This window comes from Pundamilia nyererei, unplaced genomic scaffold (genome assembly GCF_000239375.1).
Source record: "Pundamilia nyererei isolate P.nyererei 1_Seehausen unplaced genomic scaffold, PunNye1.0 scaffold00212, whole genome shotgun sequence".
NCBI classification, from domain to species: domain Eukaryota; kingdom Metazoa; phylum Chordata; class Actinopteri; order Cichliformes; family Cichlidae; genus Pundamilia; species Pundamilia nyererei.
This window is the reverse complement of record NW_005187613.1, coordinates 250215-275905: the sequence shown is the minus strand read 5'-3', so window position 1 is coordinate 275905 and position 25691 is coordinate 250215. Positions and strand designations below refer to the sequence as shown.

Here is a 25691-nt window from a genome sequence, read left to right as displayed (position 1 = left end):
TTAGATCTGCACAAACACTTGAGCAATTTAAATCTTTACTAAAGACACATTTCTATGCCCTGGCTTTTAACACACTATGACCCAGGCATTCTGGTCTTATTTGAATTAGTTTTAGTTATTGTTTTAATTCTTTTATTGTCCTATTATTGTTTTTATTGTTATTATTGTTTTACATTGTTGCTTTTTAATGCCATTTTCATATTGTTAAGCACTTTGTGCAGCCTCGGCTGTTTGAAAAGTGCTATATAAATAAATTTGACCTTGACTTACTGTTCAGGAGCAACTGTGACCACATAATTTCCTCTGGGAACAACAAATTATTCAGATTCTGATTCAAGCCTAAAAAGGCTCCTAACACAAGGAATGAACCAGTATTCCCTGACTAATCGTGAGTGGCTGTTAATTTGAAAAACAAACAAACAAACAAACAAGAAACTAAACAGTTTTCATCCAAAAAAATCCTCATTCACAGTTATTGGTGTTTCATGTCATTTTATGTTAGACGTGTTAATTCTGCTTTGGTAATTGTGTTGATATCTATTTAAAATAATAGGAAAATTCTGTGAAATGAAAAAAAAGTATTAAAATGTGTAGCTGCCTGGGCTGGAGACCTGCCAATGAAAGCAGCCGTGCATCTAGCACACTTATTCAGGTGATGGAGAGCAGAGCCAGTTATTTTCCCAGAGCGATGTAATAATCAATGTCAGAACCACCAGAGTCCACGAGATCATTTTTATATTTCAACATATGAGATAATAATAATAATAATAATAATAATAATAATAATAATAATAATGATGATGATGATGATGGGTACCTATTTATATATTAAAGTAATACTTTCTGACAGTATATAAGTAAGAAAATATTCTGAAAGTCCAGTAGGGGGCAGCAGAGCACACGATGTTGTTGGAGAACCTTACCCTTACAATATAACTGTTGTAATGTGGTACTGTACGGATTAGATGAAATACTTGTGACCAGTGTTGGTCAAGTTACTTGAAAAATGTAATCAGTAACTAATTACTGATTTCTTTCCCCAAAAAGTAATCCCGTTACTTTACTGATTACTTATTTTCAAAAGTAATTAATTACTTAGTTACTTAGTTACTTTTTAAAAACACGATTTACAACCTGAAGAGGTGATAAAGTGATAGATCTTTCAGCCCAATTCTACTTTTTCTGCATAATCCATCATACAAAATGTAACCAAATGGAAAAGTCTCTTTTTAAAACTTGTTTTATCAGTTTTAATCTTTTAACTTTATGCATCAAGCAAAAATTTAATTATATGCAACATTCTCTGACTGGAAGAAATTAGTTTAACATTTAAACCTATTTTCTGCACATTCCAGCACATAAAATAAAATATTTTTTGTGTTTACACTCAGTCTTTCAAATAGATGCAAGTAAAACACAGCAGAAAATAAATAAAGTCAAAGACTCAGCGGTCCTGTTGCTCTATTTTCACCTGTAAAGCAGGAGTGGGGTAGGCGGAGGTTTACCCTGGTGCAGGTGTGCCGCGGTCAGTGGAAGAATCCGCGAGTTTCTCTGTGAGTTTTTCGCTGTAAAAAGAAGTTTTCTTCCCACGCACAGCGGACACTAATGTTTTTGTCACTTTTTATGGAATCAAACTCAAAGTAAGGTCAGTACTTCCAGGCTTTAAACGCTGCACGCTCATATTCTCTCTGCACTCGATATATGATCCATTGTTGATCTGCACACAGCTGTTGTCACGAACGTCGCACTCGCTTACGTCACTGTCATGAGACATTCTCGCAAAAAATCACGGTTTTAGTAACGCAGTAACGCAGCGTTCCTACGGGAGAGTAACGGTAATCTAATTACCGTTTTTGCAATAGTAATCCCTTACTTTACTCGTTACTTGAAAAAAGTAATCGGATTACAGTAACACGTTACTGCCCATCTCTGCTTGTGACACAGTGAGAGTGAGAAAAAATGTTCTCAGGTTGAAACATGGAAAATGTTAAAGACAAGAAGTTAATGTGCACTGTGTGTGTTTAAAGGTTTAATTTCGTTTTTAAAGACCTGTCATCAAATCATTTTATTTGCTGTGAAGAGAGTATGTAACTTAAATATCTATTAATCTAATTTTTAATATTTCTAATAATCCTTTCACCCACTCGACGGTGTACAAAGATCCTGCGTGATGAACTGAAGGTTTCAGATTTTGATCCATCAGCCTATAAAACCTTCTTGCAGTCTTCAGTAGTCCAGTGTCGGTGTTTCATGGCCCCGACGAGCCTCTTTGTCTTATTCGGGCTTTCTTGCTGCAACTCGTCCTGTCAAACCTGCAGCTTGAAGTTTTCTCTTCACAGCTGAAACTGAGACTTTCTCACTACGACCACTATGAAGCTGCTTGAAGCTGTTGTCCTGTGAGCTGCTGATCACACAGCTGTTAACTCTCAGAAACTTGTCCTGTGATTCAGTCGTGTCTTTGGGTCTGCAGACCTCCTGCTGTCACAGTTTCTGAGCCTTTGATGCTGAAGGAAACTGGACTCACTGACACCTTGACTTGCAGTCTCTCTGTAGGACAGACCGACATTTATAAGTGTTATGATGGTCTGTGTCTCTTCCACTGTTAATTGCCTCTTTCTCACCATGTTTGTAGCAACACATTACTTTCTGCAGGACAATAGTGTTCAGCTGATGCTCATGAGGGTACATCAGTGTGTCTACCTACTTTATTTTCTTATGAAAAACTCTTGAATATGGGCATGAGTCGCCAGTTTGTGGACCAAAACAGCTTTTCAGAGCTGTGAAAACATGAGAACACGGGCATTATCTGAACCATTGAAAAAACCCTCAGAATGCTGACTTTGCTGAAATGCAGCCAGTGCAAGTACATCTGCATCCGGTAGCAACCCTGAACCCTAACAAGCTGCCTAAACTGCCCCCAAAACATCCCAACCCAGCTACCCAGCCCAGTTGCTCTTGGCCTGTGGGTGCATGGAGCGGCTAAGCCCCCGTGTTCGCTGGCCAAAGCCCTGTGGGATTAGACCCATTCAGGCAGCGGGAAGCCACTGGTGGAGAAACAACAGACATGGGAAGCTATAAATTAGAATTCTGAAGCTATGCCTTACTGTGATAAAATGTATATTTCTGTGTAAAGGCTTCTGTCACATCACAACTTTATCTATTACAGTAGAACAACTGAAAGTGTGTGAGGACATTGGGACCAGACCCCTTTATGTTTTTAAGTCATTTGTGTCTCTGTTTGTGTGAGTCTCACTTTCTTTCACCGTCGCTCTGCCAAAACTGATCTTATGCTGCACAAGACCAGGCCTCTTGTTTATGAGCGCCGTGCTTGGTCCTCGAATATCACCTCGTGCAGAATAGACCCAGTATGAGGAACTTCATCTGCCATTTATATATAAGGCTCTGCAACATCGCAACAACACCACAAATGGTTTATTTGTATGAAACTACTTTATTTGTTATGTACGGAGACATGGTCCAAAAAATCAATAAATCGTGGCCACAAAATACTGCTTCGTGCCCACAGATAAGCATTTTGTGCGCACGTTATACATATTTCATACCCACGAAGTAGTATTTTGTGGGCACAATGTTTTGATTTTTGGGACCATGTCATCAGAGGGGCTCCGAGTTATGCGCCGTACAAAACAGAAAGAAATTAAATCAAATAGCAAAAAAGAAAACTTACTGACCAGCCCTTTGAAAGTTAACCATCACTCATGGTGCTGCATCATAATGACGTTGGTCTAGGACTGACCAATCCCTGGTCTGGTCATTCAGTTAGCATTAGCCAAGAAGTCGGCTAATGCTAATCAACATGAGTAACACAAATATGGCTGACAAAAAACCGAACTTGGTCATATAGTTGTTCTACTGCATAATTTAAACAGTTTCTCCGTCTTCAACACCAACACTGAGACATCAGACGCTTTAGTTGTTGGACAGGTTGTGTGGCTGCAAACATTCACCACGCTGACAGGTGCTTGTGTTGGTGCATCGCAGCCAAACATCTACACTTGCACAGACCAAACACACCATATTTCCCCAGTCTTGGCTCATTTAAACTGGCTTCCAGTACGTTGTTGAATTGATTTTAATGCTTGTTTTTAAATCTCTAACTGGATTAGCGCCATCATACCTCTCTGATCTGATAACTAATAATACTCCAAAGAGAACTCTCAGGCCAGCTGACAGGAAACAGGAAACACAGATCGGGCCTCTGCTGCACCCAAACTTCTCTCCAACACTTTTTAAAACCCGTTTGAAAACACATTTTTACTCTCTAGCTTTTGATCGTGACTGAGTTTTGTTTTGTTCTTTGTGTGTGTTCGAGCTACTTTTTACTATCTACAGCACTTTGGTCAACCTGTTGTTTTTAAATGTGCTTATCAATAAATGGATTGATTGTTCCTCAGGATTTTGCTGTGCTGCCATGCTCTTTATAGAAAGAAGAGGCTTTCTCCTAGAAGCCCTTCAAGCCATACTTGTTCAGTCCTACTCTTGTGAACTTTAACCTGCTAATTGAGGACTGTAGAGTATGACATGCAGCTTCTCTCAGTACTGATGGTCCGACCTTGGGAAGAATTTGCGAGGCCTGCTGGGGTCCAGACCGGTTTTATTTCCCCCTCATTGTAAAATGCTGGAATTGAAGGGCACACTTCCTTTCTCACATTTCTCTGTCAGCTGTTGTTCCATTGACTCTGGACTGCATTGTTACTAAATCTGCCCGTCATCCAAACACACAGGCAGAACAATACCACAGCATTATGTCACCGACTGACTGACAGAACAGATCTACGTGTATGTGTGTGATGCATTGTCACACAGGTGAAATCCCTGTGTGTCTTTAGTTGGCTTCCTGAGCTCATTGTCTCTCCCCTCCTCCTCTCCGTCTAGCACAGTTTGTTTTGGCAGCCCCGGGTGTCTGATGTGACTACCGCTGCGTCCCAGCAGGGACTGGACCTAGTGGTGCCCCCCCATCCTCAACCCTGATTCTGCTGACAGGGCCCAACCCACCATGCTGAGATAATGCCATTCCAGAGGGATCGTGGCTAAAGCCTCTCTTTCTGGCTCTCAGGTATATAAAGAGGAGGCAGCTGTAGAGAGGGGAGCAAAGCACTCTGAAAGCCTTCTACAGCCACTGCTTTACTGCCACCGTTCTCCCATTCTTACCTCATCTCCATTTTTCCTCTGCTGGATTCCCCACCAAGCCAAAGTAGACCAGACTGTCTTCAGTTGCTATGGATATTGCCATCCAGCACCCCTGGTTCAGACGTGCCCTGGGCTCTGTCTACCCTGCCAGACTCTTTGACCAGTTTTTTGGAGAGGGCATGTTTGATTACGACCTCTTCCCTTACGCCGCCTCCACCATCAGCCCCTATTACAGACAGTCACTCTTCCGCAACGTTTTGGATTTTTCCAACTCTGGGATCTCAGAGGTAAAAAATATGGATTTAGTCTCATATTCTGTGGTTATTAGAGGATAGACGGCGTACATCTCTTGTTTAATACATACTTGTATTTTGTCTTGAGTTTAGTTAGACTGAAAGCTAACATCTACTGTGCTCCATACAACGTAGAGTCAAGAAATGAAGATGTTGACCTAAAGTTTCAGAAGTTAAGGTCAAGAGATGTTCTCTGTGTCTGTCTCCCTCAGGTGAGATCTGACAGGGATAAGTTCACAGTCTACTTGGACGTCAAGCACTTCTCTCCCGATGAGCTCAGTGTGAAGGTCGCTGACGACTATGTGGAGATCCAGGGCAAGCATGGAGAAAGACAGGTAGTCCTCCTCTCTGATGCACACACCACGAGTGAGTGAGTTAGACTCATAGGACGTAAAGGCTTCCTGAGGGATTTTCCAACACGAGTCAGATCACTGATCAGAGATGTAGCAACAAACCACACGTACGTACGTAACCACGGTGCTCAGACATACAAACCTGTTTATGTTAGACTGTGAGAAAGTTCCCTGTAATATGTAGGAAAGGTAAAAAGATGTATTTGATCACATGAAGATGCCTTCAGTGTTGTTATGGGGTGTAATAGGTGTGTAGCTAGGTGTCCTCTAGCCTGGACATTATCATTTTATTTTGTGTTATTAGTGGAAATGAAAAGAGGAAAAACAAGTCATGTTGGACTGAAAAGACTAAATAGACATTTAACACACAATACTAACTTATCCTGGCTCACAACAACTCCACTCAGTTTGTCACCCGTCTTAATAGAGCTGGGTGGGTCTCTTACTTTGAAGGCTGAAACCCTCAGCAGTTAGCAGGAAGCGGTGTGTGCTCGCTCTCTCGTGAGAGTGAGCTGAGTGAAGCTTTCCCTGGACTGACAACGGCTTCATGGCATCAATACTGCTGTTTTTCAGGACGACCACGGTTACATCTCCCGTGAGTTTCATCGCCGTTACCGCCTCCCCTCTAGCGTTGACCAATCATCCATCAACTGCACCTTGTCAGCTGACGGTCTGCTGACTCTGACCGGACCAAAGGTCAGCGGGGGGAGCGAGTCTGGCCGCAGCGAGCGCAGCATCCCTGTGACTCGTGACGATAAGCCCAACGCTGCCGCCTCCTCCTAGAGGCCAAGTGCTGGTGGGTGACCCGGGGCACTGAAGGAGCTCAGCCCCGTGAATAACCAGCATCAACTGGGATGGACGACTCCAGAATTCTTCTTTCCCCTTTCCTTAGAGGATATCTGTGTCTTCCCTGCTTCTCTTTCTATAGTTACTTCTTAACTCATTAGTATCACTGTTTAAAGTAGAACAAAAATCGGCCGTCGAGTAAGAGGCGCTGGAGTTTTTAAAGAGAGAAGTCATCTGGAGACACTCACATGGCCCAGCGTGTTTCAGAGCAGTCCTCTGACAGGCTTTGAGCTTGAAACAAACACGCCTGGCATGTTCTGTACCAGCCCTGGTTTCTCCCATTCATGTTCTTCCTCTGAAGCCTTTGTCTCACATATATCCTGTACTGAAGTCTAAGCTTTGTTCAGTGGATATCTGCTCACTATTCAAGTCCATACTAAAGAAGCAATAAAGCTGTACAATTAACAAAATGCAACCCCTGTGTGGTCTTACTCCTTTTGCCCTTCTTCTTATCAGCTCACACTTTGTTTTGATGAATCAGGAAGAACAGAGAGAGTTTCTATAAGATAACAATGATTTCAGTGAAGCGATTTTAGCAGAGTTTACAGAGGGTGAGTGACGTCTGCTCGTGCCTTTAGTCCATGGATACAGCTCAGTGTGTGCAGCGTGGGGGTGACTGCACAGAGAACAGATCAGTGCAGAAGACCTTCAGAGCAGTTCAGTCCTGTGCTTCTGCTGTACTGACACGACACAGACACACTGCAAACATCTTTACTAGGACAGGTTTAACAATGCAGATCTACATGCACTTTACGCACTAACAATGCACAGCAGTGTGAACATACATAGAAGCTGAACGGTGAACAATGCAGTGAGAAAGGCTCTTCTTTCACTTCCAGTCCTCCCTCGTCACACACGGCTCTGTTTGCAGGCCCGGCCCTGGAAACACACCATGTCACAGTCTGTGCTCAGAAAGGTCAGGGATGGATCTCACGGTGATGTGAGAAGGGACAAGTGTGTACATTTGCATGCAGTGCACAATCACACTTTAGACTTTAGATCTGCCCGTGTGAGACATCAGTGCAGTTGCTTCTCTATTCAGCAAAACAGAGACTAACAGCTGAACCTAAAACACACTAACTAGTGCTTTCACTAACTGTTATGTGATAAATTACCAGGAGTGAAGAAAAGTAGCAGTGAAAGACTCAGATGCTAACAAAAGAAGCAAAACAGGTGAAGTTAACCTGAACACATACCAAGTCCTCATTTCTGTCCTGACAGAGTTAGTGTGGTAAACACAATGACTGCAAGAGCAGGGAAGCAGGGCTCATCATACTGTGGTACCTGTTGGAGGGCCTGGAGGTCCTCCAAGGTCTGCAGAGCGGTCAGTCTCAGGCTTGGCTGCGTGCTGGCAGCGAGCCTGCTGACGCCAGCACACAGGTCTGGATCCAGGAGCGAGGAGCCCAACAGGAGCAACACATCGTCCTCTAACAACATGGACTGCAGGAGACGCAGGGAGTGGAGACACACCTCCCAGTGTCCGTCTACAGACACACAAATTAGATCCTGGAATACACAGTCTGTGACACTGACAGTTTATTCAATTAACTATATCAGTGTCATTGAAGGTTAGACTTGAGACGGGTTGTAGGCTAGAGCTAGAGCACAGTGTCTGCACAGTGTCTGTGAGTGATGGGCAGACACTGTTGTTGTTGGAGCATGCAGCAGCTTACCATCAAGCAGGCTCCAGATGAGAGGGAGGATTCCTTGGTTCTCACTCAGGTACTTCAGTCCTTTGAGACTGATGCTCACGTTATAGAGCGCCATCAGCATCAACCTGCAGCAAAGCATCACCGTAGTGAACAGCAGTCCACACTGCAGAGAAACACTGACATCTAGTGGCCACAACATATCAACACATTCAGATCCCTTTTAAGAGCTTTTAAAAAAAGAAGTTGAATAAAATTCCAGCGAGTGGTGGCTGGTCAGCACTGTGAAACTATGATGTTCGTCAAGTTTGTGGGTTTCATTGTGGTCGTATGAGCTCTGCACACTGTTGCAATTACAGGTATTTACTTTAGTAGGTCCCTTTTTACTAACACACATACCACACACAAACATTACAAACTCTTGGTCGCTATAATAATAATAATAATAATAACTAAAAAGATGAATAAATAAAAGCGATGAATAGCAGTACACGTAAAACACAATACAAGTTAAAAACAGTAAGAATTTTAAAACTAAAAGCCACAGAATTAAGACCTGTACACAAATGTGTGTTCAACACATGGAGCACGGGGTGGAACATGAAGGTGTAACAGGTCGGAGAGGTATGAAGGTGCCAGTCCGTTTAAAGCCTTGTAGGTGAGCAGCAGGACCTTAAAATCTGCTCGAACCTGACGAGGTAGCCAGAGATCTCAGAACAGGGTAATGTGCTCAAATTTCCCAGTTCTTGTTAAAATGCGAGCAGCTGCATTTTGCACCATCTGTAGACCTCTGAAACGTTTCTTTGGAAGCCCAGAAAGGAGAGCGCTACAATAATCAATACGTGAAGACACAAATACATGGACAAGAACCTCTGCAGTGTCGCTTGACATAACCTGTCTGATTCTGGCTATGATCACTTGAACTTTCTACTAATATGTCAATGAAAACAGAATCTGCATCTTTCTATCCACGTGCTGCTGATGATCAGGGTGCAGCCAGCATGGGCAACAGTGTGAGCAGACATGCCCAAACCTCCATCTCCCACTGAACATCCTTCAGCTCTTATCATAGGACACCGAGGCATTCCCAATTGAGAGACATCCCAGCTGGACATCTCTGAAATATCTCACATATGAAGGGTACCAGTGAGGTGGCTGCACCATATCAAATGGCTCCAATCCTCGTGGAGAAGCAGCAGCTTTAATCTGTGTTGGAACTACTTATGTTGTTTGTCTTAATAAAATGTTAGAACTTCAATGCTAGAAGGGAGCTCAGGAAACAAGGAGAGACATCAGAACACAGATCAAGTTTTTAGACACGCCTTTGTATCAGTTTGAAAAGCTTATGTTACGTCAAAGTGTCCATGCTGCCCAGCAGGGCGACAACAATACTCAGCCTTTTATAGCTGAGGGATAAGAATGATGACAAAGGAGGCACAAAACCTGCAGCCCAAACTCTTCTACAAACTGTTACATGGATTTTATATTGTACAGAATGAGAAGCCAATAGTCACTCACAATTACAGCAGCTGGAACTGCATGGAAACCTGGACCTACAACCCTCTGGAAACCAGATTCCAGCCGTTATCAGCTTTTTAATAAACATTGTTGACCTTACTGGTTATAAATGGGATCATTCATCTTGGCAGACTTAGACTGATGAACTGATGAGTATATAATTATACTATACTGATGTTTATACCAGAGAAGATCTTAAAATGGAGCGAGTACGTTTAGCTCATAGCATTACTGTTAACTGCCACACTACAAAATCTAACTCAAATAAAGTCCGTTTTCACTTACATTTCACACAGTGCGCAGACTTTTTGAAAACTATGTTGTGAATAAAGTCAGTACAGCTGACCAACACTGAGGCTCACTGATGGTTTCAAATTAAAATCTATATTACTGAATGAAAAATGCAGGAATTTTACTTTGCAAATGACTGCTTTAGAGGAAAGTAAAAGTAGGTTTGATCCTGTTATGATTCATGGATCAAACATTGTGTCACGTTCTTGTTAACTCTATTCAATCCTGATACATATTAATGACAAAGAGGTTGATCCACATACACTTTCAGTCTGGGGAAGACACCAGGCTTCATCAACTTGAGAAGTTTCATCAAAGTGTCCAGCAAGACATGCGCTGAGCTTGACAGGAAGTCCCGCCCCTGCGTTACTGCTGCTACGTCTGATTGATAAGAAACAAAGAAAAGTAGTTATTCGTGTTGATGGAGGTTCTAAGAAAATGTGCTTCGACACATCCTTTCTGACTGCTAGAAGCTTCAGACTCACTAGTAATGGTCCCAGCCACTGCCAGCACAAACTGGTGCTCGTGGGAGTTGTAGTCCTCAGTTTGACTTTTCTCCTCTTCATCCAAAGACGTGACAAAGCTCTCGAGAGTCTGAGCAGCTACAGCAAGGAAGGCCTGCAGCTTCCCCTGAAGTGCGCACAAGCACACACACACAATCCAGCAGCATTAACATCTGCTGTTACAAATACTGTTAGATCATGTCTCAGTGACCAACAAAACATGGAGCCAATTTAGTTTGGAGAGAGAAGAGAAGGAGCAGAGAGGATGCTCTTTTGTTTGCACTGCATAAAATTATTATGTGGAACGACCAAAACATATGGAGCCATGTTTCTTTTGCATCAAACACTTTAAACAACATATTTTATTGTTTCAGCTAAAGATGTACAACACAGTGGTCAGAAGGTCATTTTGTAATTATACTGTGTTGGTTTGATCAAGCAAGTCAAACGAATTATTGTGCATGCTGGGACAAGTTTGTTACTGTGGAAATGATTTTTGATTTTTTAAAGGCAGATATTTGTTCTGGCTGCAGCCCATTCCCAAAACACTTGTGTCTCCTCCTGGGATTAAACTGGGATCTGATGTTCATGTATTGAATACTGTTTCACTTTCAGCTGTGGCTGCACTTTATACAAACGCTACTGACCACTAACATGTATCCCTGTAGCCATATTTGGGGTTTTTGTTACAGGGAAACAAGTCCAAGTCCACACACAGAGACAGAAAAGACTGAACATGACTCACATCAGCCAGCCAAAGTGAGACGGTGTCCTCCTTGGCAGAGCAGCTCCACAGCAGACTGCAGGCAGCAGATCCCAGACCAGAGCAGAAGTCTGCCTGCTGCTGCAGCTCCACTCTGCTCTGCCACAGTTGCTCACGTAACAGCAGCTTTTCCTGAACATCCATTCACGTGGATTCAGTGCAGTGTCACATACAACAAGTAATAAATGACAGCATGGCTTAAAGCAAGACAAGCCCAAATTCATCAAGCAAGTCCAGTTTCCTCAGTGGGATACCAGAAATATTTTCATGTTATTGTTATGAGTCCATTTTCAGGTCTGACTGTCGCTCTCACCTCTTTCTCTTTTTGACTCTCAGTTTGCACAGCATCCAGTCGAGACTGCAGGTGCAGACACTCCTGCCTCATCTGCTCCTTCACTAAACACACACACAGTTTGAGAGCAGATATTCTTATGTAATGTTTCTAACACTAGTTTTGCACAATATGAAACTTTGTCAGTTTTAAGGTAGAGTTTTGGTCCCATTTTGATTATGTCATAATCTCCCAGTCCTGTAAGAGGCCGGCAACCTCTCCGGAGTATAACCGCCTCTAATCCCAACCCCTGAGACCCTAAACTGAATAAGTGGCTGAGAATCGTGATTTATGACACGCATGGTGGCGGTGAGTGTTTACCATGAGAAAGCAGAGACAGGGTTTCACTGCGGTGGTCCTGGGTTTCTGGACCTTCTATGGGTTTGTAATTCTTTTCATTTTCACAGGGACAAAACAACCAGTTAATAGTTAACGAGTCTTCTTTAGTGGGGGACACTGAGGCCTGAGCCCTTCATGGAGTGTAGCACACAGGTGAACCAGGGGAGGACATGATATTAGGGGCCATGGAGTCTAAGCAGTGAATGGCAGTATGCAACTTAAAAGTCCGCGTCTTACACACAGCACACTGTGTGGTCTGTGTGTGCATCTCCCACAGATGTGAACTAGGTGTCATGTAGTAACGGACTTGATGTTCCTGTAAAGGAAGAGGAAAAGGGACAGCATAGTGCTCAGAGATGGACAGGTCAATACAGGGCACATCTCAGGTCCAGTGTGGGACCTCTTAGATGATATGCTGCGTGCTGCTGGAGCAGTCTAACAGTGGCATACATTCTGCAGTAAAGGGGCAGCTGTGAGAGTCAGTATGGGTAAGGAGGCGTGTGGAGGAGGACAAGCTGGGGCTTCTGGGGGTGGTAAACAGGGTCGAGTGGGCAGAAGAATCCGAAATGCTGTCGTGCCAAAAAGTGATTTCTGATTTTTCCCTGCGTTTTTTTATGTCTCTTTGCTTAGACAAAGATATTAAAGGAAATTTAAAGAAGTTCAGGCGCCTTCTTCCAGGCTCCTTAGACCACCATGAGCTGGATGACTGAGCACCTACACAGATAATCAGACCAGTCCTTTGGGTCACTTCAAATACCTTTATAGAGCTGTCACCTTATATTTGGCGCAGTGCTAGAGCTCTCCTGAAAAGGACATTTTTAATGTCAATGACGGTTTTTACCCAGATAAATGGGTGAAAAACCTTAAGTGCAGCGTCTACCATGCAGGCAGGTCAGTGAGAAAGATAAATGACATCTCGGGGGTTTGCAGCCTCAGCACAACCTTTATCATCCCCGTGATGCATTCACGGTGGTGCTGATATTTCAGCATCTCTGCAGCGCTATCGAGGAGGAGCGACGGGAAAAACACGCGTGTGACAGTTGGAGGAAGATGTCACAAAGAGAGGAAACGAAAAACCTTACATGTGATGACTGATTCGTTTTAGACTTTTAAATCACACGTGATGTTTTGCTGAGCTGGCTTTTTGTTCGTGTTTTTCAAAGGTTGCATGGAAACAGCAGGCGGCTGGTTAGAGTACGGCGGGGTTCGTAAAGAGCGCTTCTCAGCTTTGTCGCGATGACGTCTGCGCCTGTCAGAGGACATCAAGGAGCATGCTCAGTGTCACGAGAGATTTGATGACATCATCATCATCCAGGAGCGAGGTGATGGCAGAGATCCAGCAGAGCCGACGGGACATATTTCACGGTCGCCATGTCGGAGCACAAGCAGCTAGTTAGCAAGTTAGCCTCTGTGCCAGAGCCAGAGAGACGGGGAGCACCACCCTAGAGCCAGGCCGTGGCAGGCGGAGGCCAGGATGCTGGCAGATCGGGCTGCTCTCAGAAGAATGGTCCAGTGGAAAGCAGCGGGGGTGACAAACAGCCGGGCACAGCAGCAGGTGAGGACACCAGGCACCTAACAGCACCCAAGATACTGTCTCCATGTCTTTAGGAGAATTTGTGGAAATACCACATATTCACTAGTTTGACAGGCAGGAAATACTATTTTTGTACCCCCACCCCAAACTGCTGAAAGCTGGGAACCTGGCATAGCTCGGCGTGGTGTGCAATGTCTTCCAAAAAAAGACACGACCCAATTCTTCTTATATTACCACAACATACTGTGGTGAGACAACATCCTTCGTGAATAGCAGTGCTATATGCCTGTGCAGGTCATGGTAACCTAAGGAGCTTGGAAAGAAAAGCAACTGGACTTCTTTAAGGTTCTTGAAGATGTTTGAAGAAACTGGTGGAGAGTCCCAGGTGGCTCACAATACCAGTTGTCTGCCACCTACAATCCAGTTTGGAGATCCCTTCCCAGGCACCTTAACAACCACTCACATCTTGCCAGTTGACCTCAACAGGTCAGGTGAATTGGTGAAGCAAGGTCTCACGATGGTCTCACCCGAAACCTCTGCTGATAATGACCCACACCCTTTTTCACACCTTGACTCATGTGGTGAGACACATGATCAGCAGGGGGTCAACTCCCACTAGGGTCCCACCGGGGACTCTCTTAGAACCGAAGAAGCTTCTCGGGTGAGAGGTGAAATGTCTTCAAGAAACTTAAAGTCCAGATGCTTTTCTTTGCAAGCTTCTTAGATCAACAGTGCTGTATATTTACTGGGTCAGCCTCGGGTCAGAGTAGAAGATAAAATGAGGCTAATGAGAAAGCAGGTGCACCTGGCTTTCCTTATCACCTGTGAGGGCTGTTAAACAAACCTGGCTCCACTGACCATTAGACAACTCTGTCTCTCTGTAGCTGGATGTCTTCAACAAGCCTTCAGGTTTATACATTAACTGTATATGTTCTGCTCTGTGATACACACAACACCCTCGTGTTTACAGCAGGATCAGAGTGGAGTTGAGCATACTTGTCTGAGCTGCTCGGGCTTTATGCAGCATCTCCATCAGATCCCCATTCACAACTCTGGGCAGGAACTCTCTAAGCTGCATGACTTCTGTGGTCAACTTCTCTAAATCTCTCTTCCTCACTCGGATAAAGCCACCCTGGAAGAAAAAAAGATAGAAAAAGACTGCATCCTTCTTTGCCACAGATGCGCTCATTTAATTGTGCTTTTTTAGATTCTAAGTAATCCATAGACAGACAAGGAAACTATTAAATATGCACTCGAGACCAGGCAGAGTGTGATAAGGGCTCAGTGTAAACTGCTATCACAATGAAGCATGTCTGTAGGATGGCCTAGAAATAAGCAATGGGGACAAATGAATAGAAAACACAGAAGGAAAGTCTTAGGTATGTGTTGGCCGACCATGTTCTGCAATACCAGCTTCAGTGCACTGATTCTCTGAGTTTTAAATCATCACCATCATTTAAGAGGTCTCTGCTGAGTTACTGGTTTAACTTAATTAAGTTCAGACAGACTTTACAGTGTCTCCTTTATGAAGAAGCTGGCGACAGAGCAGAGACACTTCCTGTAGTTTCTTCATTGAAATTATGCACAGCCCACATTTTTAGTTTTATAATGTAAGTCTACAGTGTCATCTCGGGGTTTGAGCACACTGTCTAAAGATGGCTGTCACTCAGATAGTTGTATTTGAATTAAAACAAGGTTAAAGGTTTAGCTGCTGGCTTGAAAAAGTCCCACTTTTATTAGCCAGGTACGCGTTTTAACGCTGTACTTGTAGTAACCACTATCACAGATTCATCGAACACTGAGAGGCCCAGTCTTTGGACTCCAGCCGGTCTGACGAGGACAAAGCTAAAGATGCCGTCTTTGTTCTCCTGATTAGCAGGAACAGCAGGCAGGTTCGTCCGGGGCTGGCTGGGTGTCTTACCTTTGCCTTTTGGCTCGTCTTTTTCCCGCCTGATAAGGCTGCCATGTTACTGCTGGTTGGTGAGTCTGCTTCTGGGGTCACAGAGACCAGCACTCAGTTTATTACACAGCTAGCAGAGCTAGCACGTTAGCTAAGAAATGTTTCTGAATCCACAGACAGAGGTTTGAGTTGTTTAGTGCCACATCACCAATGTTTTTGAATATATTGGACACATAAAGATGCTCACCAGTGGTGTGAGTCAAAGGACTGAGGACCTGTTCCTGGCCGCTTTTTAGCGCAGACCGCCCCAAACACACGGGACGTAGCTGTGAGGCGGGCTCCAGTCCGGGTTTTACGGCCTGCGAGAGAGCTGGGCTCTTCCTTTGTGTTTGAACTTCTTCAGTGTGCTCCGTGGGACCGGTGCGGTGGAGACAAGCGCTTCCGTTTGCCCTCTCTCAGCTCACTCATGTCTGGGGGACTAGAAGCCCGCTTCTCCGGGGATGACGTGTTTGTGAGCCGCTTCCCAGTGCACCGCGCCTGCCGGGATGGAGATGTTGGGGCTCTGGTCCTTCTGTTACAGCAGCTGTCAAACCACATCCATCTAACTGCCGAGGACTCCTTCTATGGATGGACTCCCATTCACTGGGCTGCTCACTATGGACAGGTTAGCATGCAATCACCACAATAGTGGTGTCCATGAAACACGAAAGAGGGTTAAAATAGGTGTGCACTTTTGCCTGCTGCTGTGAACTGTAACCACACTGTGTGTATTATATGTTTAAACTCCAACATGGCGGCGGACAGCGCTCATAATCAAGCTAAAAGCTTTTTTCCTCTTTAATATTTCGCCGCGCTCCGTTACTGTGTTTGATTGGCCCAAACAGTCTGAGTACCGGCGTACAACAAAGCTTTTTTAAAGACAAAAAAAAAAAAACTTGACGTGTTTGGAGGTTTTCATTGGTTCAGTAGGAGCCAATCGCTTTTTAGGCGCCAAAATCGGCTCAAAACAAACACGAAGCCTGCGACGCCGCAACAGCCTCTGTTCTCTAGAAATATAAAAACTTGCTCTGTTTTTTTATTTTATTTTATTAGATGATTAATTACTTCTCGTACGATTCTGATCTCCTTCATTTTATATCACTGTCTTTACCAAAGCTCTGCTAGAAGCGTCTCTTCAGCCACCTTGAAATATCTCCAAACACTTACTGGGCACATGTTTTAAGCAGTGTCTGGATGTACTTACACTTTTTGCTTATACGTCCCTGTAAGCGGACCTTAGGTGGGATTTTTAAATATGTCTAACAACCAAAGTCAGCTGAAGCCTGCTTTGAGAACAGCACGCTGTACAATACTCAGGTGATATACAAGGAGAACTGTTGGAGATTTCTTACAATGAAAGTGCGTCAGTGCAGAGGTCTCCTCTGAGATCTGCAGCAGTGACATACATGAGCAGTGTGTCACTGTGATTCTTGTATTTGTTACTGGCATGTGGCACAGCTGGAGTGCGTGATGCACCTGGTGGAGATGGGCTGCGAGGTGAACAGGGTGACCAGCCGATTCAATCAGACTCCAACACACACTGCAGCATTCGGAGGACATCCTCACTGCGTGGTGTGGCTCACTCAGGCTGGGGCTGACGTCAACAAGCAGGTCAGTGTGTGGAAACTCACCTATTGTGTAGTATTTAATGCTTAATGTGGTGCTGTTTGCATCTATGAGTGTTATCACTGAATATTTGAATCTAGGGACCTCTGGTTTATGCATCTGCTGTACATAAGTTAGATGAAGTTCATTTTATTGTCAGTGTCTCCAGCGTTGTTCACACTAAATATGTACTTGTAGTCATGGTAAGGTTTTGGGACTGAACTTGTACTTGCAGCAAAGCTGAAAAGATCATTAGAAATGGATGCAGAGTTCACAGTGCCAGCAGTACTCATGGACCCGAGCTCTTCCATCAGTGGCCCAGGCGTGGGCCGACAGGGCAGGAGCTTTCACTGCTGCTGGTCACCTTTTATTTCAAAAGAGCAGTGCACAATAATCTGAGCAGTGTCACCACAGCTGCAGTCCTGTGACTGTGAACATTTTCATATTATGATATTGTCTCCTAGAGTTCGATTGGTCAGTAATATTAGTGTCATTTTTGCATGTCTATAACACAGTTGGCTTGTGCTATTCTAACAGCTTCATTCATATCTCAAACCTTACAGTTTACGTTGTGTTTTCAGGACTTTGTTGGTGAGGCTCCCATTCATAAGGCAGCTCGGTCAGGTAGCTTGGAGTGTATCCAGGTCCTTTTGATAGCAGGCGCTAAACCGCAGTAAGTATCCTCCAGTCTTCGGTTTAGTAGTAATATCCAGTGTAAAGCACCACAGAAGCTCTGGCACACCGAGTGTGAACCACAGCAGCTGCTACACGTCTTAGATTTGAGTCATGTAGGCCACACATGCTCAGCAGGTCTGGTTAGAATAACTACAGCTTTTATTTTTACTGTGAAATTTACTTTAGTGGGAAATCCTGCAGCTCAGTGCTGTGCTTCAGATATCCCGCCTGAGGTAAACCCAGAGGAGGAGGATGATGATGAAGGGGCATCAGCCAGCATAATTTCTGCTGACTTGTTTTTGTTTTCCTGATTAACAGGCTGCGTTTGGCGTTCTTTAGTGCTGCGTGTTTCCTCATGCTAACAAAGATCAGCTGCTGTGGTTCTGCCGTGTTTTCTGTTGTCCTGAAATCTTATGCTTAGTGTCTCATCAGCTGTTGGGAGGGAACAAGCCACAGTGGTCTACTGTTAACATCCTCGCAAACATCCCATCCCATCTGTCATCACCAAGATGAAGATGTAGTGAAGTTCTGGTACAAACAGGTGACATGAAATAGTCTCAAGATCCTTGATTCAAAAAAAAAAAAAAGTAATTGTCCTTAACTGTCCATAAGGAAGTTACAGCAGAAAATCCATTCGGTGTAGTAAATAATGGCCTCAGGTTCTATTAATACTTAACTTAGTGAGAACATAATGATAAAGACCAGTTAAAATCTGTGCCAAAGCTTGCTTTATTGGACAAATCCAACTCAAAAGCCATATGTTTCACAAATCTTTGAACTGAGATAATCTATCATTTTAAGAAAAATACGAGCTGATTTTGGGTGTGACGGCAGCAACACCTCACAAAGAGTTGGGATGTTGGATTGGAACGATCAGAGGTTCAAAGCAGAAACAGCTGGAGGAAGAATTTACAGTTAATCAGCTGGTAACAGGGAGGGACACGTTGAAAGAGGTGAGTTCCTCAGAAGTAAAGGTGGACAGAGTCCATCAGTCTGCAGAAAACTGCAGGTTCAGAATAATGTTCCTCACTGTGAACATGTCATCACGGACAGTAATGATGGAGCTGATTCACAGCTCTGCGTGTCATCCACACATGCAGGATAAAGCTCCATTATGCAGAGAAGAAGCCAGATGTGGGGTGGGGTTGCATCAGTGCCTGTGGACAGCCTTTCCAGATATGCAGCTGGCACATCTGGAAAGGCTCCATCAGTGTGTGAAAGTACATACAGGTTTTAGAGCTGTAGAGGTGTTCCATCCACGTGTTTCAGGGAAGCAGACGGCATCGATGAGCCATGCTGGCTCATTGTAGAGGAGTCCGTCTGCAGAGCTGGCCTGCCTGCAGCCCAAACTGTTCACCAACTGAGAACATCTAGTGTGTCATGAAAGCAGAGCCAGGACTGACCAGAGCGGGACACCGGTCCTCTCCCAAACGTGCAGCAGCCGCTCTCCTCAGCTCACACGTGTTTACAGACTGTAGTTAAAAGAAGGCAGGAGGCTGCACAGTGATGAACGTGGCCCTGTCCACCTTTGTTGCTGCCAGCACATTCATAATGACCTTACTGTTTCTCAGACGGTTCATTTTAGTTTAAAAAATGTTTTCTGTGACTCAGAGTTTACAACGTTCTGCGTCGTACAAAGTGTCCCACTATTAAAACGTGTTTCAGTGGCCGTTCCCTCCAGTCAGCTCATTTGAGTCCATTTGCTTTAAAGAGTGATAGTAATGTTGTGTGTGTTGTGTTTTGTTCAGCAGCGGCTCAGGTAAAAATCCTCTAGCATGTTTGTCATGATGCACAGCGGAGAAAAGTAGTGAGTGTAAAAGCAGAAAAGCTCATGTTTTTATGCCTGCATGTGGCACAGCAACAGCAGTTGAACATGTAAATATGCTGTGCTGTAATATAAATGGAGACAGTTACACCACCTGAGACTCCATAATAAGAGGAAAACACAAGAACAGTGATCAGACTGTGGCCTTTGTCTTTGCTTTCTCCTGAAAACTACACTCATTTATCATTTAGGCTTTTACCTTAACCTACTGTTGTAATGAAAGCAGAAAGTTTTCAAGAGACCGTTAATCAAATTATAAAATATTGAATAAAAATGATAAAGTAGCTGGTGCAGTAAAGCAAGGAAACATGGCTCTCCATTTACTGAGCAAAAATATTGAGAGACTGTTTAGTCCATCGGTGTCAATACCTGTAGACCATTTTTTAAATTATTTTTATTAAATATTTAGTCTCAGAAATGTTCTGCTTTTATTGAGTTCTTCCTTTTGATGTCTTTTCTGATGACCCACTGATGGGACGTGATTTTTGACCAACACAGAGCGCCTACAGGGGGCGCTGTAGTGTTCTGTGTTGAAGTCTGGCTGCTGTGAATGTTTTAAATGGAGAGAGGAGCTGCACCTGTCAGTACCAGCAGAGTTTCTGATCTCACTCACTGAGCTCTGCAGTGCGTGATCCTGTCAGCTCGGCTGCTTTTCCTTCTCAGCTCCCACTAGATGACACTGAGCTTCCAGGCTGGACGACTGTATTCCAGGAAGTCCTAAAAACTGTCTGAAAATCCTTCAGCTGATCCAAAATGCTGCAGTAAGAGTCCTGACAGGGACTAGAAGGAGAGAGCAGATTTCTCCTGTATTGGCTTCCTGTTAAACCCAGAATTCAAAATCCTGCTCCTCTAAATAAAACTGAAAATGAGAGCAACAGCAACCTCTGCACTCACGTTATGGTGGTTACAACCTGACGCAGCTGCTCTCTGTGTGTTACTCTCACTTTGTGGATTTGGTCTAACGCCGTAGCGTGCTTGACCCCACTTCCTCAACCTCTTCTCTATATCTGTCTTACCAGCCGGTGAGAGAGATGGAGCGCGGCTGAGGACGACTGACGAGTAGTGACTGATTTCATTCTCATGCAAAGAGTTTTTTTGATGGTTTAAATGAATTTTATTAGGCCAGTTTCCAGGGAAACCATTAACTGTCTAATGACTTGAATGTCCTGTAGAAATAATACGACTACTTTACAGAATCCTTGACAAAACTGATACAGATTGAAATGTTTCTGCTGTTATTAGCAACTGTAAACTGATTCATGCGTCCACTAACCTACCAAATAACCACTGAACACAGTATTATTAATGTATTTAATACTCACTTGAATGTCTTTGTAACTTTTCCCAAGAGAAATCAGAGCTTTGAGACTCAAACGTGAGTACTCACATGAGCTTTTCTGCTCAAGGCATTTGTACACTTGTTGAAGGACATTTTAACTGTTTTGAAATCAATATAAAGATGTGTTTTTGCAAAATGTTATATATTATGTTAAAAAAACAAACAGCTGTGATCTTGATTGTCAAATTGTGCTGGCAGAAACAAACACCCTGCACGTTGTGATGTTTTTCAGCCTTTGAGTTTGAACTTGATTTTCTGAAGTTGTCCCAGAAAGAGGGAGCAATCCAAATAGGCACTGCAGAATCTGCCACACGTGCATCTGCGAGCAGCTTGCAGTTGTGCCACTGAGTGCTCACTATCGCTTCCCACAGTTTCTGCAGCTGGCAAACTGGCGAGGTATTTCCTGCAGTGATTGGTTTGAATGCTAACAAAGCACTCACGATGACTGTCATGTTTAGGCATGCATGCTTAGCTCTCACCTCACTGTTTACATACTGTGTGCTAATGGGACACGCCTCAGCCTCACTAATGAATGGAAGCTTAGTCTCAGGAGTACGTCAGAGTGCAGCGCTGTGCTGTGCAGCGCTGTGCTGTGCAGCGCTGCGCTGCGCTGTGCAGTGCTGTGCTGCGCTGTGCAGTGCTGCGCTGTGCAGTGCTGTGCTGTGCTGCGCTGTGCAGTGCTGTGCTGCGCTGTGCAGTGCTGTGCTGTGCTGCGCTGTGCAGTGCTGTGCTGCGCTGTGCTGTGCTGCGCTGTGCAGTGCAGTTCAGTGCTGTATGTTACAAAGACAACGGAGCAAATTGGACAGAAAAAAATAGATTTGTGTCAGAATTTGCAGCAGGTAAACATACCTGTAAAATGAAATGTCTATTTTTGTAGGTTTTTAACCAAATTACATCTGCACTCACTGGCCACTTTATTAGGTACTCCAGAGGAAAGAAAAGCTTTGACTTGATCTCAGCATGTTTGAGAGGTTATGTGGAAACATCTGTGGACAATCAGAACTTGATCTGTGGTTTTCTACAAAGCACAGCTCATTTCCTAACGATGACTCACTTCTCCTTCTGTTCAGGCCTTTCTAACCCAAACCACCCCAGCATTACAGAACAGAAGCTTCAGCGCTGTGAGCTTACTTTAGAACATAATCGAAGCTTAGAAATCACAAAAGCATGATCGTTTTCATGACAGCACAGATGTACTGTGTAGGATATCGGAGCAAAATGTTGGCGATTCCTGTGTCCTGATTGGTCCTCCAGTTTCAACCTGATGTTGTTCTTTTTCATTTAGGACCATGCATAGACCACATCTCAGACGGTTAGAATATTAGGGGCAAACCGCCTCTGTTCTTCATCATTTCATTCAAAAACCTAAACTTTCATATCTTCTACACTCCTTGTATCCATTCTCAGCCGAGCCGAATGTTCACAGCGGTGCAGACGCTGCTCAGCATCACCCATCAAAGTGAAAAAGTGCAGCGGAAGATCAGTCAGAAAAGTCCAGCTTCATTTATACGTGGCTGAGACTTCACCAGTGTGGAGGGGAGGTGTTACTGCTCTCCAGGTTGCTCTGATGGCCTTTCTGGGTTTTTGGGTCGGCTGGTTCTTGTTTTCCTCTTCACATAATCTCTATAGCTCAGGTCAGGTGAGTCGGCTGCACATCACTCGCTGGGCCCACGTCCTCATTTTAGGTTTGACAGCATTTTAGCAGGTAAAGGTGATGCTTGGACATGAACTGAGCTGCGGTTTGGGGAAGGCCTCGAAGGGGACTGGTGACGGCTCCTGGGCCTGGCAGATCCCCGTGTACTAAATAGAAGTGAAGAAGTTAAGGAATTGAGAACAAGGAAGGAGGGAGGGAGGGCACGTAAAGGAGAATGAACAGTTTGCAGAACTGGGGGAACCTCTGTAGATGACAACTAGAACGAGCGTGTTTGGAGGCGTGGTCCCACTCCTGAAATACCGAAACATGATGTCGATAAGTGAGTGTCTTCACAAAGCTAATGAGAGAAGCATGAAGAGCTCCAACGTCTGCTGGTAGATGTCTGTGTTGACTTTGGAGCAGCACCAGGAGGTGACATGTGAGCAGGGCTCTCAAACTATTGACGTGAAGAAATATAATGCAACTTGGCATTGGAAATGTTTGTTGTTGTTCTTCTGTGCTACTTGAACACTAGCGTGAGATGGCAGTGGCCCACAGCTCATTTCAGTTTGAAAAGAAGACTCTGGACCTTCTCCTCCTCCTCCTGAGATGCGCTGCTCTGTTATCTCTGGTTCAGGCTTGATCTGACCTCAGTCCACTCCTGTCAGGCTCTCCCAGGTTCTTGAGATGACTTTTCTTGACACTGATTTCGAGGCTGAGGTCATGTCTGCTGCACCTTTTCCTGCCGTGCTTTTCCCTTCCGGTCCACTTCCATGGAGATGCTCCAGTACGGCTGTGAGCAGCCTTCTGTGGCTGCTCATGGATCCTTCTCAAACATGACGTCAGCAGTCAGACGGTGTACGTCCTCGAGACTGTCTGAACCGTAACTTCCTCAAACTCGAAATATTCTAATAATCTGAGATGCTGGAGTGCAAATTTTATGATCCAGCATCAGAATGAAAACAAACAGGTTGAAATGTTTCATTTTGCATGAAATGAATGTAGAATATTAACAATACAAAAAGAACTTTATTGATAATATCCAGATTGTATTATATCCAGTTTTGGGAGGCATGCACACGGCTTTCACATCTGTGTGATAGACAGGAAAGTAAACAGTTTGAAACACGGCGTGTCGTCTTTAGCTGAAACGTGGCGGTGATCGCGGTCTTGCTGTGTGTGAGTGGGCAGGTTAGTCACAGCACGTGTTGCAGGGTGAGACCATCAAGACTCGGACTGGTTTTCTTCGATCGTGATGGTTTCTTCTTGCAACATTAGAGCTCTGATGGTTTGAGGTGCTGTTACCCAGAATGCACTTTGTCTGACTTCATTCTTATTGTTTAGTTTAGAGAATGCAAGCGGGCAGACGGCAGCAGACCTGGCCCACGCTCAAGGCTTCCACGACTGTTTCTGCTTCATCTCCAACGCCCAGAAGCACCTGCAGCAGCGTAACGAGGGCAACATAGTGCAGAATGGAGGCGGCGCCCCCTGTGGTCTGGGCGCGCTCAGCAGAAAGAGGCAGCTAGCCGCCCTGGACGCGGGCCACCTGAAAAAAGCCAAAAGGGCTGATGGTAAGAAATGTTTACGTGTCAGGCGTGTGCGCGGTGCTTGCTTGCTCGCTCTTCTCATCGTGCTGTGCTGCAGGTATGCTGATGCAGAGCAGCGCGCTCGAGGAGCTGGAAGCCATGAGCCTGGAGCTCAGCGCAGGTGGGTTTGCTCTGCGTGGCAAAGCAGCAAATGGCTACAACAATATCACATGATCTACCTCTGATCCCATTTTCTCTGCTGCTGTGTTTAAAAGCAGATTTCAACAACGGGCATCTCCACGCTGCGCCTCCTCCTCCGCTCTCTCCAAACTCTCACTCTCCGCCACGTTGTCGGCGGGCTTCAGCCGAGATGTGCGGCTCGCTGCACCTGAGCAGCAGCCCGGGCGGCTGCGTCTCCAACTGGCCCGCGTGCCTGGGGCCAACCGGGGTGGACTGTGGGGATTTCTTGCATTATGGACACTACCATGGCTTTGGCGACACGGCCGAGGAGCTGAGTGACAGCAGCTGCATCCGGGCGGAGCATCCATCAAAGCAGGCTGTGGATGGCAGCATCCACCTATACCACGGCTCATAAACCGGAGGCTTCGTCTGCAGGCAGATGTGCTTCCACTAAACTTTAAAGGATTACTCTGGCGATCAGAAGTAATCCTCCTGTGCCCACAGCCAGGACGAGTCAGGCTCACACTGACTCAGCTGGGTGGTGAAAAAGCTGCTTCCAAAAATAATCTTCAGGGATGGATTTCTGTGACATCACACTGTAGGGCAACACTATTCTCATAACTCGAGTTAACTTGGTTCTCTTGGTTTAATCAGCAGCGTCTCTGCAGCCTTGTCCTCACAGTGGCCTTTCAACCACGGACAGCTGGTGGGAATACTTCACTCGTCTTTGTGCTAAGCTGGTTCAGAGCATTAGCAGTAGCACGGTGCTGTGTGGGTGTGGAACTCGTCCCGTCTGCTGGGGCCTTCACTAACCGAGGTGTTTACTGCTCTGGGCTCAGGAGTGACCTCCTGCTCACTGTGTTACCTCAGGAGTGTCGCTGAACTGCACTGCGGCTGAAAACTGTTTTAGATCTCACTGTAATTTCATGAGGCTTAAACCAGTCCTTGTGTTTTGTACGACGGTTGTAGAGGCGCCGTTTTTCTGAACACTGTCGCACACGACCTTACACTGACCTGCATTTGTACTCAATAAAACCTGTTTTACATATAAGACAGTATTTGTGCATGCTTTGATTTTTATCACACAAATACATTTTAGTTTAAACATGTTTGAGTTAAATGTCAGACGGTTTTCTACAAGGTGACATCAGGCTGCCTGAAGAGAAACCCAAAGACTGCCTGGACTCAGAGATGACGTCACTACGTGGGACAGAGCGCCGCTGTGACACCAGCCTGCGCTCTAGCTGTGTATAAAGAGCTGTGCTCCACATTCGTGGACGACACCGTGCACTCAAACTTGTGGCTGCTGGATTTATTTTGCCCGTCTACATTTATATTGACCCCAGAGATAATGCACCTGCACAGCCTCTGGGATCATCTCAATACTTTCCCTTCAGT

At 44.8% G+C, this 25691-nt stretch overlaps 3 protein-coding genes across 6 annotated transcripts; 2 read left to right on the top strand and 1 right to left on the bottom strand.

The window, feature by feature from the left end:
* Positions 1–4901: 4901 nt before the first annotated feature.
* Positions 4902–7263, top strand: cryaa (crystallin, alpha A). 2 transcript variants are annotated; one of them, XM_005748068.1, is made up of 4 exons: positions 4902–5077; positions 5211–5438; positions 5657–5779; positions 6371–7263. In XM_005748068.1, the coding sequence occupies exons 2-4, from the start codon at positions 5241–5243 to the stop codon at positions 6578–6580; spliced, it is 531 nt and encodes a 176-aa protein (XP_005748125.1). In that variant the 5' UTR covers positions 4902–5077; positions 5211–5240; the 3' UTR covers positions 6581–7263. The 2 variants fall into 2 exon arrangements, with proteins under 2 accessions (XP_005748125.1, XP_005748124.1); XM_005748067.1 differs by having other exon boundaries at positions 4902–5438.
* A 77-nt stretch (positions 7264–7340) lies between these two features.
* Positions 7341–15811, bottom strand: hsf2bp (heat shock transcription factor 2 binding protein). The gene is made up of 10 exons (XM_005748064.2): positions 15719–15811; positions 15493–15563; positions 14568–14703; positions 11681–11763; positions 11350–11499; positions 10587–10731; positions 10365–10482; positions 8317–8420; positions 7928–8127; positions 7341–7522 (listed from the first exon to the last, which is right to left on the bottom strand). The coding sequence occupies exons 2-10, from the start codon at positions 15535–15537 to the stop codon at positions 7493–7495; spliced, it is 1011 nt and encodes a 336-aa protein (XP_005748121.1). The 5' UTR covers positions 15538–15563; positions 15719–15811; the 3' UTR covers positions 7341–7492.
* On the top strand, positions 13503–25344 carry LOC102198849 (ankyrin repeat domain-containing protein 10-like). Of its 3 annotated transcripts, none has more exons than XM_013914642.1 (6): positions 13503–13592; positions 16969–17121; positions 17697–17788; positions 23932–24158; positions 24232–24294; positions 24392–25344. In XM_013914642.1, the coding sequence occupies exons 1-6, from the start codon at positions 13512–13514 to the stop codon at positions 24706–24708; spliced, it is 933 nt and encodes a 310-aa protein (XP_013770096.1). In that variant the 5' UTR covers positions 13503–13511; the 3' UTR covers positions 24709–25344. The 3 variants fall into 3 exon arrangements, with proteins under 3 accessions (XP_013770096.1, XP_005748122.1, XP_005748123.1); XM_005748065.2 differs by lacking the exon at positions 13503–13592 and adding an exon at positions 15748–16135; XM_005748066.2 differs by lacking the exon at positions 13503–13592 and adding an exon at positions 16067–16827.
* Positions 25345–25691: the final 347 nt, after the last annotated feature.